We start from the raw sequence: 14,482 nt of genomic DNA on the forward strand, positions 1-14,482 counted from the left end.
TTCCTGGTAATGAAGGACAAGCCCTAGCCGTAGAATGGGTGGTTGTCAGAACAGGTGAGAGGTGAGACTGCGTACCTAGTAGGTTTAGGCAAGGCTGACTGGAAGGTGTGAGTGGGAATTTCTGAGCTAGATGATGGCTTTCTGTTCTTAGGATAGAATCCATGTGTTCGATCAGGAAGGTTTTACAGATACAGTTGTTCTGGATATTCGAGGACCTTGAAGCCAAGCCAGGCTAAAGAGTTTGATCTTCATGTGGAGGGTGACAGGCAGCCACGATAAGCTCTTGATCTGTTTTTGGAAGAGTTGTTTACCTGCTTTTTGCCCTCATTTCTCCCACACTTTGCCTTATCACATTGCCAGCACTGAATGCCATATTCCCTTGATTACCATATTCCATCTCCCCAACTTAGATATGTTGTTGTTAAATGCTGTTGCATTGTTTCTGACCCATAGTGACCCTGTACAGGGTTTCTGAGGAGCAGCTGGTGAGCTTGAACCACCAACCTAGCAGTTCAGCACATAAACCCACAGCACCACACCAGGATTCCCAACTTTGATACAGCTAACTCCATTCGATAGGGTTTGGATGTGACCTCTGGGAGAGCTTTCCAGGACCATCCTCATTAATGTGTCCCCTGCTCCAAATCAGCTCCTGCCACAGAGAATTTATCCCAAGCTGAGATGATCTTACTTGGTGATTGGTTTACATGTTTAAGTTTGTACTGCCACCCCTTGCCCCCAGAGCAACAACAACAACAACAAAAAGAATTAAAGTGCCTTAAGAGCCCAGCACAGTAGGTTAAGTGTCAGGCTGTTAACTGAAAGATGAGCAGTTCAAACCCACTAGCTGCTACAAGGATGGACGCTGAAGCAGTCTGCTCCTGTAAAGATTTGGAACCCTATGGAACAGTTTTACACCGTCCTGTGGGGTCACTATGAGTTGGAATGGACTCGATGGCTGTGGGAAGAGTCCAGGATCCTGTGTGTCTCCTTCAAAGCCATGTTCCCAGTACCAGTAGTTAATCGGATGGCCGTTATGTAAAGATTTGGTTGTGGTGAGGCATGGGGGCATTGGGTGTAGAATTGGATTCACACATACCAGGCAACAAATGATGGCTAACTTGGACTGGAGATGAAATCAGATAAATTCAAGAGATGTTCGGGAGATAAAGTTGATAAAATATGGTGATGGCATGATACGAGAGCTAGCAAGCCGCTTTCTGCCTGAATGACATTTGTGAATTCGTAGCATTTTGTTTGACCTCACTGGAAACTTAAGAGCAAAATTCTACACTAGAAGAGGTTTGAATTCAAACTGTAGGTGCAAAGGATTCTGTTTCTACCCAGAGCAGCTCTACCATCTATCCATCTGTGCACAGTTTCCCTGCCTATCATCTATTCATCAGTATTCACTGCGTGTGTGCTATGTTCTAGGTAGTAGACCCCCTCTTTACATAGAGAGGGAAGATAGACAAACATGCCAGTAAATAAATGCACAAGACACTCTTGTAATAAGTGGTATAAAGAAAATTATGACAGTGGATAGGTTTGAGGTGGAATCAGGGCAGGATGCCCGGAGCTGGTGCTGTTTGAGCTGATACCTAAATAACAAAGTTTGTTGTTGTTGTTTAGACTCATGAATCAAGTTGGTTCTGACTCATAATGACCCGTTTAGGGGTTTCCAAGCAGTGACTGGTGAGCTTGAACTGTTGACCCTCTGGTTCAAACCAACCTTGCAGTCCAGCGCATTAACCCACAGCACTATGCTAGGACTCCCCAAACAAATACGTTTTGTTGTTGCAGTGTCATTGAGTTGGTTCCGACCCATAGCGACCCTGTATAGGGTTTCTGAGGAGCGACTGGTGAGCTTGAACCACTGACCTTGTAGTTCAAACGGCTTTGCAGTCTGGCACATTAACAACCCACACAGCGCTACACTAGGACTCCCAAAACCAACAAGGTACCAACCCTGAAAAGACCTAGGGGCACAAAGGGTGGGTCTATCTGGGGCCTTGGAAACCTTGAGGAGCAATGTTACTCTATCCCGTAAGCAGTGCACTGAGAGGTTAGTTTGAACTGAAAGGGTCACTGAAAACTCAGTTTGAACCAAAAGGTTGACTGAAAGGTCAGTTTGAACAAAGGTTGGCAGTTTGCAGTTTGAAATCAACAGTCACTCCTCGGTAACCCTATTCAGGGTCGCTGAGTCGGAACTGACCCGGTGGCACTTAACAACAACATAGGGTTACTATGGGAGTCCCCGTGTGGCACTGTAGGATAAGCAGTGGACTGCTAACCACAAGTCCGGTAGTTCAAACCTACCAGCTGCTCCTTGGAAACCCTATGCAGGGCTGCTGAATCACAACCGACTCAACAGCACTTAACAACTTGACAGTATGGTTGCTATGATTTGGAATCACCTCGATGGCCCCACGTGGGTGTGTGCATTATTTGTCAAAGTTTTTCACGCCCCCACAACAGACTCATGAAATAGGATGTTGTTGTTGTCATAAAGTCGGTTCCGACTCTTGGTGACACGACTATGTGTCATGAAGTCGGTTCCGACTCTTGGTGACACGACTATGTGTCATGAAGTCGGTTCCGACTCTTGGTGACCCTGTACAGGATTTCTGAGGCTGTAAATCTTTACGGGAGCAGAAAACCTCATCTTTCTCCTGCGGAACAGCTGGTATTTTCGAACTGCTGATTGTGAGATTAACAGTCTGATTTGTAACCACTATGCTTCGTGTTACCATTTTACAGACAAGAAAATGGAAGCTCAGAGAGCTGGTAGTGACAGTTAGGATTTCAGCCTGTCCACACACACACGCACGCACATGCACGCCTGCACGCACACCCTCTCCGTGTTAAACTCACCAGTAGTAAAGGCGATAGAAATATTATGTGTTTTTCTCTTGATCCCTAGGTCACCGTCATCCAAGATAGGTCTCAAGAGTGGCCTGGAAGAATGTACAGTGGCATTGAACTTGTTTCTAAGTAACAGATTTTCAGATGCCTTAGAATTACTCCGTCCATGGTAAGTACTTTTTTTTTGGCTAAAATGTTTATTTGCAGGTGCTTCTGTTTGTTGGCATGTTTGTGAGTTGATTTATCTGCAATTCCATCTTGGCGTTTGTAAGCTCATTTGGTGGACAGCTCTTACCAAACTACCATTGGTCAGTTTTAATATCCAGTTAAGCAATCTGTTTTTCAAATGTAGTCATTCTAAGCTTTTCTACTTCTTTCTCAGATTTCAAGTTCCATTCTTACTTGTTCAAATATCCTCTTAAGTTGCTTTGTAGGGCTTTAATTTTGTTGTCTTCAGTAAAATATCTTTGTGAATGTTCCTCTTAAGCTTAAATATAGTTGAACAACAATTTCCTTCTTTGAAATGAAGGATGGCCTAACTAAAGTATGCTAATCCCAAATGCTAAATTGATGCTACAGTGGCCCATAGCCTACTGTAGTTGTCCAGTGTTGGGTCTGACTCTCATCTCTCTGCAGCCATGCAGTCTCTCACCCCACCGGGGCTGTCTCCTGTGTCTGGTCTCAGTTCCTTTCTCTATCTGTGTGTCTCCCTCGGTCTCTCTAACCTTACCTCTCTCTGTCCCCTCTGCTGCCCTGACCTGTTTCTTTCCATTTTTTAATTGTCTTTTTTTTTTATTCGTTTGCTGACACTAACTTCCAGCTAGTCATCATATGAAAAGAAAGTAAATCATATTGTATTATATTTACTTAAGTTTTATAGTCTGATCTCTGTGTGTGTTTTACTGTTAGAAATACTTTTTTTTTCTCTTTAGTCTTGATGTAAAAAAAAAGGTTTTCCTTTTTTCCACTTGGAAACTTTTTCTCTTGGAAGAGCTCTCAGGTAAAAATGTGAGGTCTGAAACCGCAATTAATGATTAATGTTGGACTACTCTTAGTCCTTGTGTGCCCACACAGTTCAGGACAAGCTACAAATTGCCTAAAGATGGTTAGACTCTTTCCAGGGGGGAGGGGAGAGGGAATGTGACTTGGTTGTGTTTTGCATACCTGTAGGCTCTGCATTGATTTTTGAATGAGAAACAAGACAGAGCACCTATACTTCAGAACTTCAAAATAACCAATGAACAGAATTTAAATTTTAATTAAGAGGTCATAAGGTTTTCATAGAAATGGAGACCATTTAAAGTCTGTTAAGAGTTGAAACAGTTCTCACAGATAACTTGATCATTTAAATTATAATGAACTTTCCTCAGGAATCACAAATACTGAAATTCCTAGTATTTCAAGATTACAAAAGAGGTCTAGAGTCTGCTTTTGTCAGGGCCCTCTGAGGCCGACTTCATTTACTGCAGAACAATTACTTCTTCCTTTTGGCCTTCTGCAGGAGAGGGGAAGTGACGATTTTAACTAAGTCTTTATTTCTCAAAAAAAGTATCCGAATTCCTCTGCTACAAAGTGCATTTGCAATGGCCTGCATTTTGGCTCGTATTTCAGAGCAGAACACCGTGCATATTGCCCTTTGTTCAATCGGGAGAAAGTGACTATCTGGGAAAAATTGCTTCCGTTTGAATCCTACTGTAGGAAATGAATCCACAGGGCTCCCCCTTGTGCTCAGACAGGGGAAAGCATATCTGCTTCTGTTTCCAACTTGTGACATTTTGTTGAGCCTGTGTGGGTTTAAATTGGAACATGGTTGGTACTTGAGTTTTTAGAGTGTACCTTTCACAGCCCATATAATCTCAGTAGCTTGAAATTCACAATGTGCATTTATTAGGGTTTCTTGTGTTTAATATCAAAAAGACCTGTGCTGCTTCAGCAGGTGACTTGAAATGTCCTCACCCCCTGTGTTCTCTCTAGGGCAAAGGACAGCATGTACCATGCCTTAGGCTATAGCACCATTGTGGTGTTGCAGGCTGTCATGACCTTTGAGCAACAGGACATACAAAACGGCATTTCTGCTATGAAGGACGCTTTGCAAACCTGTCAAAGGTAAGGCTGAATGATTAGGTACTGGAGATAAGAGCTTCGGCTTCAGAGTTTACGTAATAACGTCAAACACTAGCATTAGGACAATGTTCTATGAGTAGATGCATGCATGGATCGACACACAGGCTGACCGAGTACAAGAGGATGTTTGCGCACGGGTACTGACCTTTGCTACATATATCTATGAATGCGGTGGAGCATACAGGGGCACAGTTAGGAACACTTCTTCAGGGAACAAGTTGCTGGGCCTGGGGGCTCAGGACCATAGACTCAGGGACACCAAGGTCAGTTAGCATGACATAGTCCACAAAGATAATGTGCTGTGTCCTACTTGGGTGAGCAGGGACTGGAATCTTAAAAGCTTGTGAGTGGTCACCTAGCTTCAGCTGAACAGGAAAAGGTAAAAACATTCACTGCCCTCGCCGCCCAGGAGACAAGCTAGAATGTTAATCAGGTTACTGAATGGAACCAATCCTCTGATTTCCCGCCTGTCTTCAAACCCCTCCCCAATTCTGACCCCAGTAAGTCTGTACTGCCGTGTATTCGGTGCTCAGAATCTGGAGAAGCTAGCTCCTCTGAGCCAGCTGGCTTCATAAAATCTGAAACTCTGCGTCACCTCTCCAAGTGGCTTCGGTTTCTTCGACTATGGAGCATTTCTTTGACGATGGAGCAAGAGCTGCCGTGATACTCTCAGGCCCAGGGCTGCCCAGACACTCTCTAATCTAAAACTATTGGTCTCTCGTGGACTGGAGGAAAGAGGAGTAAAGAAAATAAAAGCTGCATGGAAAGATTAGTCCAGTGGACTAATAGAACATGTGAACATCAAGTCTCCACAGCCCTGAGACCAAAAGAACTAGACGGTGCCTGGTTAACACTACCAACAGCTCTGAAAGGGAGCACATTAGAAGGTTCTGGATAGAGGAGAAAAATGTGGATAGGCCAGGGGTACTGCTTGGATAGAGATCGCTGGAAACATTAAGACTCTGGCCTTAGTCACCTTTCAGGTCTGGAAATGAACTCACTCCCGTGCCTCAGTTTTCAGCCAAAAAAGTTGATCTATATGTGAAACACTAACACGAGTCAGGTACACACACCATTTGAGATCCAAAGGGCAGCATTTACCCAAGGGCAAAGGTCAGAGGAGGGTTGGAAAGAAAGGAATGGAAGCAGGAAACCCAGGGAAGAAGTGGAGTAAGTGATGTTACATTGTGGGGACTGTAGTCAAACAGATCAGCAAAGTGTGTGTGAGTTGTTGAATGGCAAACTGATCTGCTCTGTGAGCCTTCACCAAATTCATAATGAAAAGTAAAAACAAAAATATATTAGGAATAATAGATGCCAATTTCTATTGAGGGAGTCCTGGTGTGGTGCTACAGGATAATGCGCTTTGACCACAAGGTCAGGTTGAGCCACAAGGATGGCGCTTCAAACCCACCAGCCGCTCCTTGGAAACCCTGTACAGGTGGCTATGAGTCAGAAGTGACTCGATGGTACTTACCAGCAACAACAATCTCTATTTGGATAAACACTGGCAGCTGTACCTTCCACTTTTCTCTTGGTAACTTGGGGCCTGAGCTTCAGAGATGGTCTGAGGGGAGATTTTAGCTCTGCAAAGAAAAGGATCGTTCTTGCTTTATATGGGGAGGGGAAGTTTTGCTTGCCTAACAAAGGGCAGACCTGTAGACTTTGGTGACAATGAGATGGCTTTTGAGTTTGATTTTAAGCCTTGCTGTGTATATATAAGACTCTGAGCAAAAGCTGTCATTATCATGGCTGAGTTTTAACATTGGTTAAAATAGATCCTAATGGAATTATGTTGCAAGCCCCTCAAAAGAAGAGAGTTCCCAGATAGAGCACTTTTATCTCCATTCCTAATCTGTGAAGGCTCTTAATGTAGAGACATCCTACATAGATGGGAAACAAGTTCTTTGCAGGCTTAGTTTTGTTTGGGTTTGTCCACTCATGTTTTTATTCAGTAAACATGGCCGAGTGCCCACAGGGGGCCAGTCCAAGACTGGAAGCTGGGTCTGTAGGACTCAAAGGGTGGTTTTCACCATATAGACTTTCAAGTTTCGAGTTTTGGTTTGGCGATTCTTTGGTCGGTGACTGAAATGAAGATCAAATGAAAAGGCACTCGGCCTGGTGGGTTATATTTCCTTTCCATTTCCTCTGTCCCCTTCTCCTTACTCAATGCAGATACAGGAAAAAATGCACGGTGGTAGAGTCTTTTTCAAGTCTCCTTTCCAGAGGATCATTGGAGCAGCTGACTGAAGGTAAGAGTCATTAACAAAATTTCATTTATTCCTTTCTTTCAAAATTGAAAGGTGATTATGCTTATAAAATACAATACCAAAGTGTATAAAGTAAATGGAATGTCTTTTCCCCTTGCCGGTCATACTTCCCTCCAGAAGTAACCATGGTTAATAGCTGGTATTGAAGTCTTGAACACTTTCTGTGTACATACCAAAGTATATAGAAACTGCCTTCAGGGTTTTTGTGCTGCTCATTATGTTTTGCCAGCATAGTATTACACTCTACTCCTTGTTCTACATGGCGATTTTTGACATTGGTCTTTTCTGCGATCAGTCCATGTAAATGCTCTATCATATTCCATAGGATGGGTGGACCATAAATGTTGGCGTTGTCTCTGCTAAAGGAGGGTTACGTTGTTTGTATCTTTTCACTGTTAAAAATCCTGCTGTCCTAAAATCCTTGTCCCTTCGTCTTCCTGAGTTTTTTAAAGTATTTCATGAGATCAATTTTTAAAAGAGGAATTCCAGGGTGTGAGAGTGTGAAAATTTTTAATATTTATCGCTATTGCCAATCTTGTCCCTGAAGTGTTAGGTAGTTTATATTCTTACTGTGTATGTATGAGAGTTTCTGCTTTCCATACGATAGTAAAATCTTTGTCCTAAGGTCAAAGTAATTTTCTACTTGTAAAGAAAGTAATACTACTTGACAGTAAGGAAACTGTTTGGTTTGTGGATCTTTAGGAATAGTCAAGAGTCCAGGATGGGAGGAAATGAGTCCATTTGTCGCCCCCACTGAGATTAGGGTAGAGGTTCTGCCATCAACATTTGCTGAGTACTACAGTGCACCCAGAGTGGTTTAGAATGGAGCACCTGGAAAATTGCAGAGAAGAGCAGTGGTGCTTTTTAAATGTGACCGTTATAGAGGGAAGCTGTGCCATCCCAGGAGACCTTGTGTATTGTTATCTCCGAGCTTATTCTCTGGAAGCAGTAGCATGCAATACTGGAAGGAGTCGTGGCTGCTTCCGCTACACGCAATTCTGCTTACCACAGTCGGAGTCATTCCTGGTATGCAAGTGTGTGTCAGGGACATCCTTAATGATGAAGTTTTGTTTCCTGTGTTGGAAGGGTGCTGTCACCTAGCTTGTGATGGCGTGGGGTGGGGACTTTTGCACGCGTGAAGTTCAGGTGATGATTACAGGAGAGACCACTGAGACTTGAGCATATCTGTGGGACTTATTCTGAAAGGGTGTGTGATGTTGGCCCTGGGATGACATTTCATTGGTGACATTTCATTGGCCACTCTGGACAGCTAAAGCCCTTCTTTTCCTCCAAGAACCTACGAGCATTTATTTATTTATCCCGTTGATTTTAGATATCTTCAGCATTTTCTGTCTTTGGGACATTTATGGGAATGGGATCCTTGAGGACATTAACGGGGGTCAGTGGGAAATGAAATACGCCTGTGAGGAATCTGACTTGTTTCTCTGTGGTTCCCTTTCTGTTCCCCTCTAGTGACTTTTTCAATGTCTTTTCTCTCTCCCTTACCTAACACCATGCCCTCACCCTGGCCTTTTCATTGCAGTATGAAGGCTGACTTTTGAGATTTTTTTTTTTATTTGACTTAGATTTTGGGGGAAATGGCATGCTGTTTTTGGTTTGAATGTGAGTAATAATAATAATAATTTTAAAAAATAATGATAATGCCCATTTTTCTTAAAAAGCACTCTTTGTATACCAGACCTGTCCTTGGTGCTTATTTTAATATTATCCAATCTAATTCATGCTGCCTCCCCTTTATAGACTAGGAACTGATGTTCAGAGGGATTAAATGGCCCAGTTAGCATATGGAAAGACCTAAGCCACATATCCTTTTGTTGTACCCTACTTTCATTTCTGTAGGCAGGTAGAAAAGGGCACAGAATGTGCCGTACGTAGATGAGGACAATGTTGAATCATCCCTGTGTTCAACATCTTGAACAAAGATGATACTGTGTTCTTTATGAAATGTCTTTGGAACATGGCATGTTATAAAATCTGACAAAGGCAGGCAATTGCTGCTTACTAATTATTAAGAAATAAAATTGTTTGTGGGGGATGAATAAGCCCCTGCTACTATTGTCTTGAGATAATCTTTAAACCTTAAACGGAAATAATATAACTGATATAAAAACATCCCCTGAAGCTATCTTATGCTCTTTAAAGATCTATTTATGTGAGATCAGCAACAGACAACAGCAGCTTGAAAGACCAGATAGGAAACATAGGGGAGCTGAAATATGTGAGAATGCACCAGTCCCATTGAAGGGTACGTGTAGCAATTGTTGGATTGGTGTATGTTCTGTTGTGTATACTCAACAACAGTAAAAATAACATAATTGATAAGCTAAAATAGCTTTTGACTATAGGCTTTCATTATAAAAAAAAAAACCTAAAACATTTATCTTGAAGTGTAACACTGGCTGTGATAGAATAGTATTCCGAGGCCTCAGGGTAATGATATGATAATGATATGATAATTATGATAACACAACTGTCATTCAGATTTATGTACCCACCATCAAAGCCAACGATGACGAAATGGAAGAATCCTACCAGCTTCTTCAGTATGAAATTGATCAAATATGCAATGAAGATGCATTGATAATTACTGGCGATTAGAATGCAATAGTTGGAAACAGAAAGGATCAGTAGTTGAAAAATACGGCCTTGGTGATAGAAGTGACGTGTGAGATTGCATGATAAAGTTTTGCAAGACCAATGACATTTCCATGCGAGTACCTGGTTTTCAGCAACATAAATGGAAACTATACACGAGGATCTCACCAGATGGGATACACAGCAATCAAATTGACTGCATCTGTGGGAAGAGACAGTGGAGAAACTCTGTATAAATCAGCCAAAACAAGGCCAGGGGCAGACTGTGGAACAGACCATCAATTGCTCTCATGCAAGTTCAGGCTGAAGTTGAGAAAGGAGAAAAACAACTCCATTAGAGCCAAAACATGACCTTGAGTATATCCCACCTGAATTTCGAGACCACCTCAAGAACAGATTTGATGCTTTGAACACTAATGACCAAAACTAGAGGTAGGATGACATCAAGAACATCATTGATGAAGAAATCAAAACGTCATAAAAAAGACAGGAAAGAAAGAAAAGACCAAAGTGGATGTCAAAAGAGACTGACACTTCCTCTTGAGTGTAGAATAGTTAAAGCGACTGGACGAGATCCATATTTGTGCCCATTCCAAAAGAAAATGATCCAACAGAAGGTGGAAATTATTGAACACGATAATTAATGTGACATGCAAGTACAGTGTTGCTGAAGGTAATTAAAAAAATGGTCTCAGAAGCACATTGACAGGGAATGTCCAGAAATTTAAACTGGATTCAGAAGAAGACATGAAATTCAGAAGAAGAGGGATATCATCTCTGACATCAGATGGATTTTGGCTGAAAGTAAAGAATCCCAGAAAGATGTTGTTGTTAAGTGCCGTCGAGTTAATGTCGACCCATAGCAACCCTGTATAGGGTTTCCGAGGAGCAGCTGGTGAGCTTGAACTGCCGACCTTGCAGTTCAAATGTCTTTGCTGTCTGGCGCATTAACCCACAGCACCACATCAGGACTACAGAAAGATGTTTACTTGTGTTTTATTGACTTCACAAAGGCATTCAGCTGTGTGGATTATAAGAAACTATGGATAACATTGGGAAGAATGGGAATTCAGAACACTTAAATTAAGTTTAGACAGAACCTGTACAAAGACCAAGAGGCAGTCATTTCAGCAAAACATGAGGATACATTAGACAAATCTGCTACAAAAAACCTCTTTAAAGTGTTAAATAGCAAAGGTGTCACTTTAAGGACTGAAGTGTGCCTGGTCCAGGCCATGGTACTTTCATTTACTTTATATGCATGTGGAAGCTGGACAATGAATATAAAATACTGGGGAATAATTGATGTGTTGGATTTTGGTTTTATCAAAGACTATTGAAAGGACCCTGGACTGCCGGAACATACCAATGTGTGTGGGAAAGAAGTACGGCCATAATGTTTTTTGGAAGCGAGGATGGTGAGACTTTGTCTCTTGTACTTTGGGGGTATTATCAGGAGGGACCATCCTACAGAAAAGGACATCATGCTTGGTAAAGTAGAAGGTCAGTGAAAAAGAGGAAGACCCCTACTGCGATGGATTGACATATTAGCTGTAACAGTGAACTCAAACTTAACAACAGTTGTGAGCAGGACAGGACAATGCTTTGTTCTTTTGTGCATGATGTTGCTGTTAGTTGAGATAACTCAGTGACACCTAACAGGAACAACATAACCTATTCTGAAGTACAGATATATTTACAATGTTGTATCCAAACATTTTAGTGTATCATGAGGTATTTCCTTAAGTGCACTAAGGAATTTATGAAGAACAGATAGGTACGGGTAGGTACCTACTCATAAATGCTTCATGGCTGTTTGTGAGAGCTGAGAACTGCTCAATATAATTCAACCCAGGTGAAGAATTAAGACTTTTATAAATTGTTGTTAAGTGCTGTTGAGTTGGTTCTGACCCAGAGTGACCCTATACAGGGTTTCTGAGGAGTGGCTGGTAAGCTTGAACCACCGACCTTATGGTTCAAATCCACCTTGCAGTCCAGTGCATCAACCCACAGTGCTACACCAGGACTCCAACTTTATAAATTAAGTTGCATTTTATTCCTAGTGAGTTTTGCTGTCACTGCAATCCAAAGAGACTCTGTGTTCAAGGGAGCATGTCAAAACATTGTAGCTGGAGTGTGTGATTTATTTTTCCTCTTGGTAATTTCCATTTACATCCATGAGTGACTGGTTGTCTGAAGGAGTGTGCATATTTAATGGAACTTTTCCTAGTTTTAACATGGAATACACCCGCTCTTCTTTCCTGGTTAGTGTGAATGGGTTTCAAATTGCCTTTGAAAAGCAGATATTTACATACAGCATCTAGCGTGTGAAAGATTTAATATGAAGAATGGTTCTATATTGAATAGAGAGTTCAAACTTTCTTGCCTTTTGTCTCTGTCTTCTAATTATGTCCTTTATGCAGCTCTTAGGTCTCTCCATCCTAAGCTTAACCCTAACTCATCCGCCCTCCTGGTCAGTTCTCTGCAAGGACATACCATTGCCTTTCAATCAAGTCGAGACTCTGATGTTCAAAGTCTTCTATGATTTAGCACGGGAGGCACTCTGGTAGTGTAGTGGTTATGAATCAGGCTTCTAACTTCAAGGTCAGCAGTTGGAAACTGCCAGTTGTTCTGCAGGAGAAAGATGAGGCTTTCTGCTCCTGTAAAGATTCACAGCCTTCGAAACCCTGTACAAGGTTGCTATGAGTCAGAACAGGCTCCATGGCACACAGCCACCACCACCACCACCACTAAGTTTATTGCCAACTCCTTCCTTTACATTCCGCAGTCTTCAGGCACAGGTGGACCACTGGCCCTTCCCTGAAGGTGTTGTGTGCTCTCTTTCTTCCGTGTTTTGCTCATGCTGTTTCTTCTACCAGCACTGACTTTATCTTCTTCTGCACATGGCTTAAGCCAGCAATAACATCTAACGCTTCCCAGTTTTATTGCAAATTTACTCAGGAAAAGAGTATTAAAGAGACTCCGTAGAAATAAAAAGTTACCAATTTTTCTTCCACTGAGCACATTAATCCCGATTGTTGAGACTTCCAGAATGTGCATGGGCCACAACATCGCAAGGCTTGGTGTGGCTCCACATATAAGCATGCTGGTGGGGAGTTTTGCTGCAAAGTTGCTTTTTTGCAAATTAAACATTTGGAACATGAGCTTGGCAGAAAGTTGAACCAGTTTATGGGCACCAGTGGGTTGTGGTGTGTGAACTGGGTGTGTGAGTGAAAGAAAGCAAGCACTAGTCTTATCCAATTTGATTCAACAGCCTTCCCAATAACACACCAAGTACCTTATTTTTCAGTCCCTAACTTCACTTAAAGCTGTTCTGCTTTCTAAGCTAGTACCCAGGAGTGTGACCTTGTACTGGCAGGTCAGCATGAATGTGAATGGGAGTTGTTAAATTCTCCAGTGCTAACTGAAGTCCTGGTGTGGCACTGTGGGATAATGCACCAGACTGCAAAGCCATATGAACTACAAGCTCGGTGGTTCAAGCTCACCAGTCACTCCTTGGAAACCCTATGCAGGGTCGCTATGGGTCGGAACCAACTCGACGGCACTTCACAACAACAACAACTGGCTAGTGAGCCCTGCCTTCAGCGCCCCCCTGAAGCCCTCAGTTGTGCAGTCGGTGCCTTATTAGCACAGAGAGGTCAGCTAGCTTGCTCAGGATCCTATAGCTCACATATGGCAGTCTCTCCTTCAACCTAGGCTGTTAAATACCCCAGCTCATTTACTTCAATAATAGGCCAACTTACATCTCACAGACAAAGCTGGAATCTGCTGGATTTTGTTTATGTCAAAAAGAAAAAAGATTTTTTTTTCTCCCCAGTCTCTGCAATTGTGAGGTTGTTGAAGAAGATAGTCCATGTATTTTGGGACACTCCACATGTCTTTGGGATGTACGTCGCTTTTGTTCTTGTGAGATGTGTTTTCCCAGCACTCTGGGGAATTGCTGTCTTGTCTTCAAGTTAATCATGTACCTGATCATTACCGTGGTTGTTATACCTTCATATTTGGATTGGTAAATTTCATTTATCCTCTCCTCCAAATCTTTATTAACTGTTAAACTTGCACGTTATTGTTAGGTTAAAAGAGAAATAAGTCAATGGTGGCCTTTTTTAAAAAAGAGTGTTTGTTTTTTTTAAATGTCTTATTGTGAATTATGTGATAGCTTTTAAATTTTGGTTTTCTCCTGGGAGCTGAGTCTGTGTGTCTGGCACCAAGTATGCAGCTCTTTGCAGTTATCCTTGAACGGAACAAGTCCTACATTTCGGGAAGATCTTGATGAGAGAGATCAATACTGAGGTTTTCATTGTGCTTTTTACAGAAGCACCAAAGAGGTCTAGGTTTTTGTGTTTCTCTCTCTGTTGAGCTCATTGATCCTTCAGTCTTCTCTGAGCATCTCAGAGCAATTACTGTGGATGTGGGATTGTTTTTAATGCAATTTGATTTGTTTTAATAGAGGAAATGCATGCCGAGATCTGCTATGCCGAGTGTCTCCTTCAGAAAGCAGCACTGACGTTTGTGCAGGTAATGAATGCTTGTGCAGGTAATGAATGCATGTGCAGGTAATGAATGCATGTGCAGGTAATGAATGC

The 14,482-nt window shown here is 42.1% G+C and overlaps 1 protein-coding gene across 1 annotated transcript in view; it reads left to right on the top strand.

Moving 5' to 3' along the window:
- The first annotated feature begins 2,930 nt into the window (after positions 1-2,930).
- The window catches only part of TTC39B (tetratricopeptide repeat domain 39B), a 34,182-nt gene continuing 22,630 nt past the window's right edge, over positions 2,931-14,482 (top strand). Inside the window, exons 1-4 of the mRNA XM_006864505.1 lie at positions 2,931-3,034; positions 4,840-4,971; positions 7,165-7,241; positions 14,347-14,414. Coding sequence (XP_006864567.1) covers positions 4,853-4,971; positions 7,165-7,241; positions 14,347-14,414 — 264 coding nt within the window. The 5' untranslated portion in view covers positions 2,931-3,034; positions 4,840-4,852. The remainder of the gene's footprint in view (positions 3,035-4,839; positions 4,972-7,164; positions 7,242-14,346; positions 14,415-14,482) is intronic.

Source organism: Chrysochloris asiatica, unplaced genomic scaffold, assembly GCF_000296735.1.
Source record: "Chrysochloris asiatica unplaced genomic scaffold, ChrAsi1.0 scaffold00065, whole genome shotgun sequence".
Taxonomy (NCBI): Eukaryota; Metazoa; Chordata; class Mammalia; order Afrosoricida; family Chrysochloridae; genus Chrysochloris; species Chrysochloris asiatica.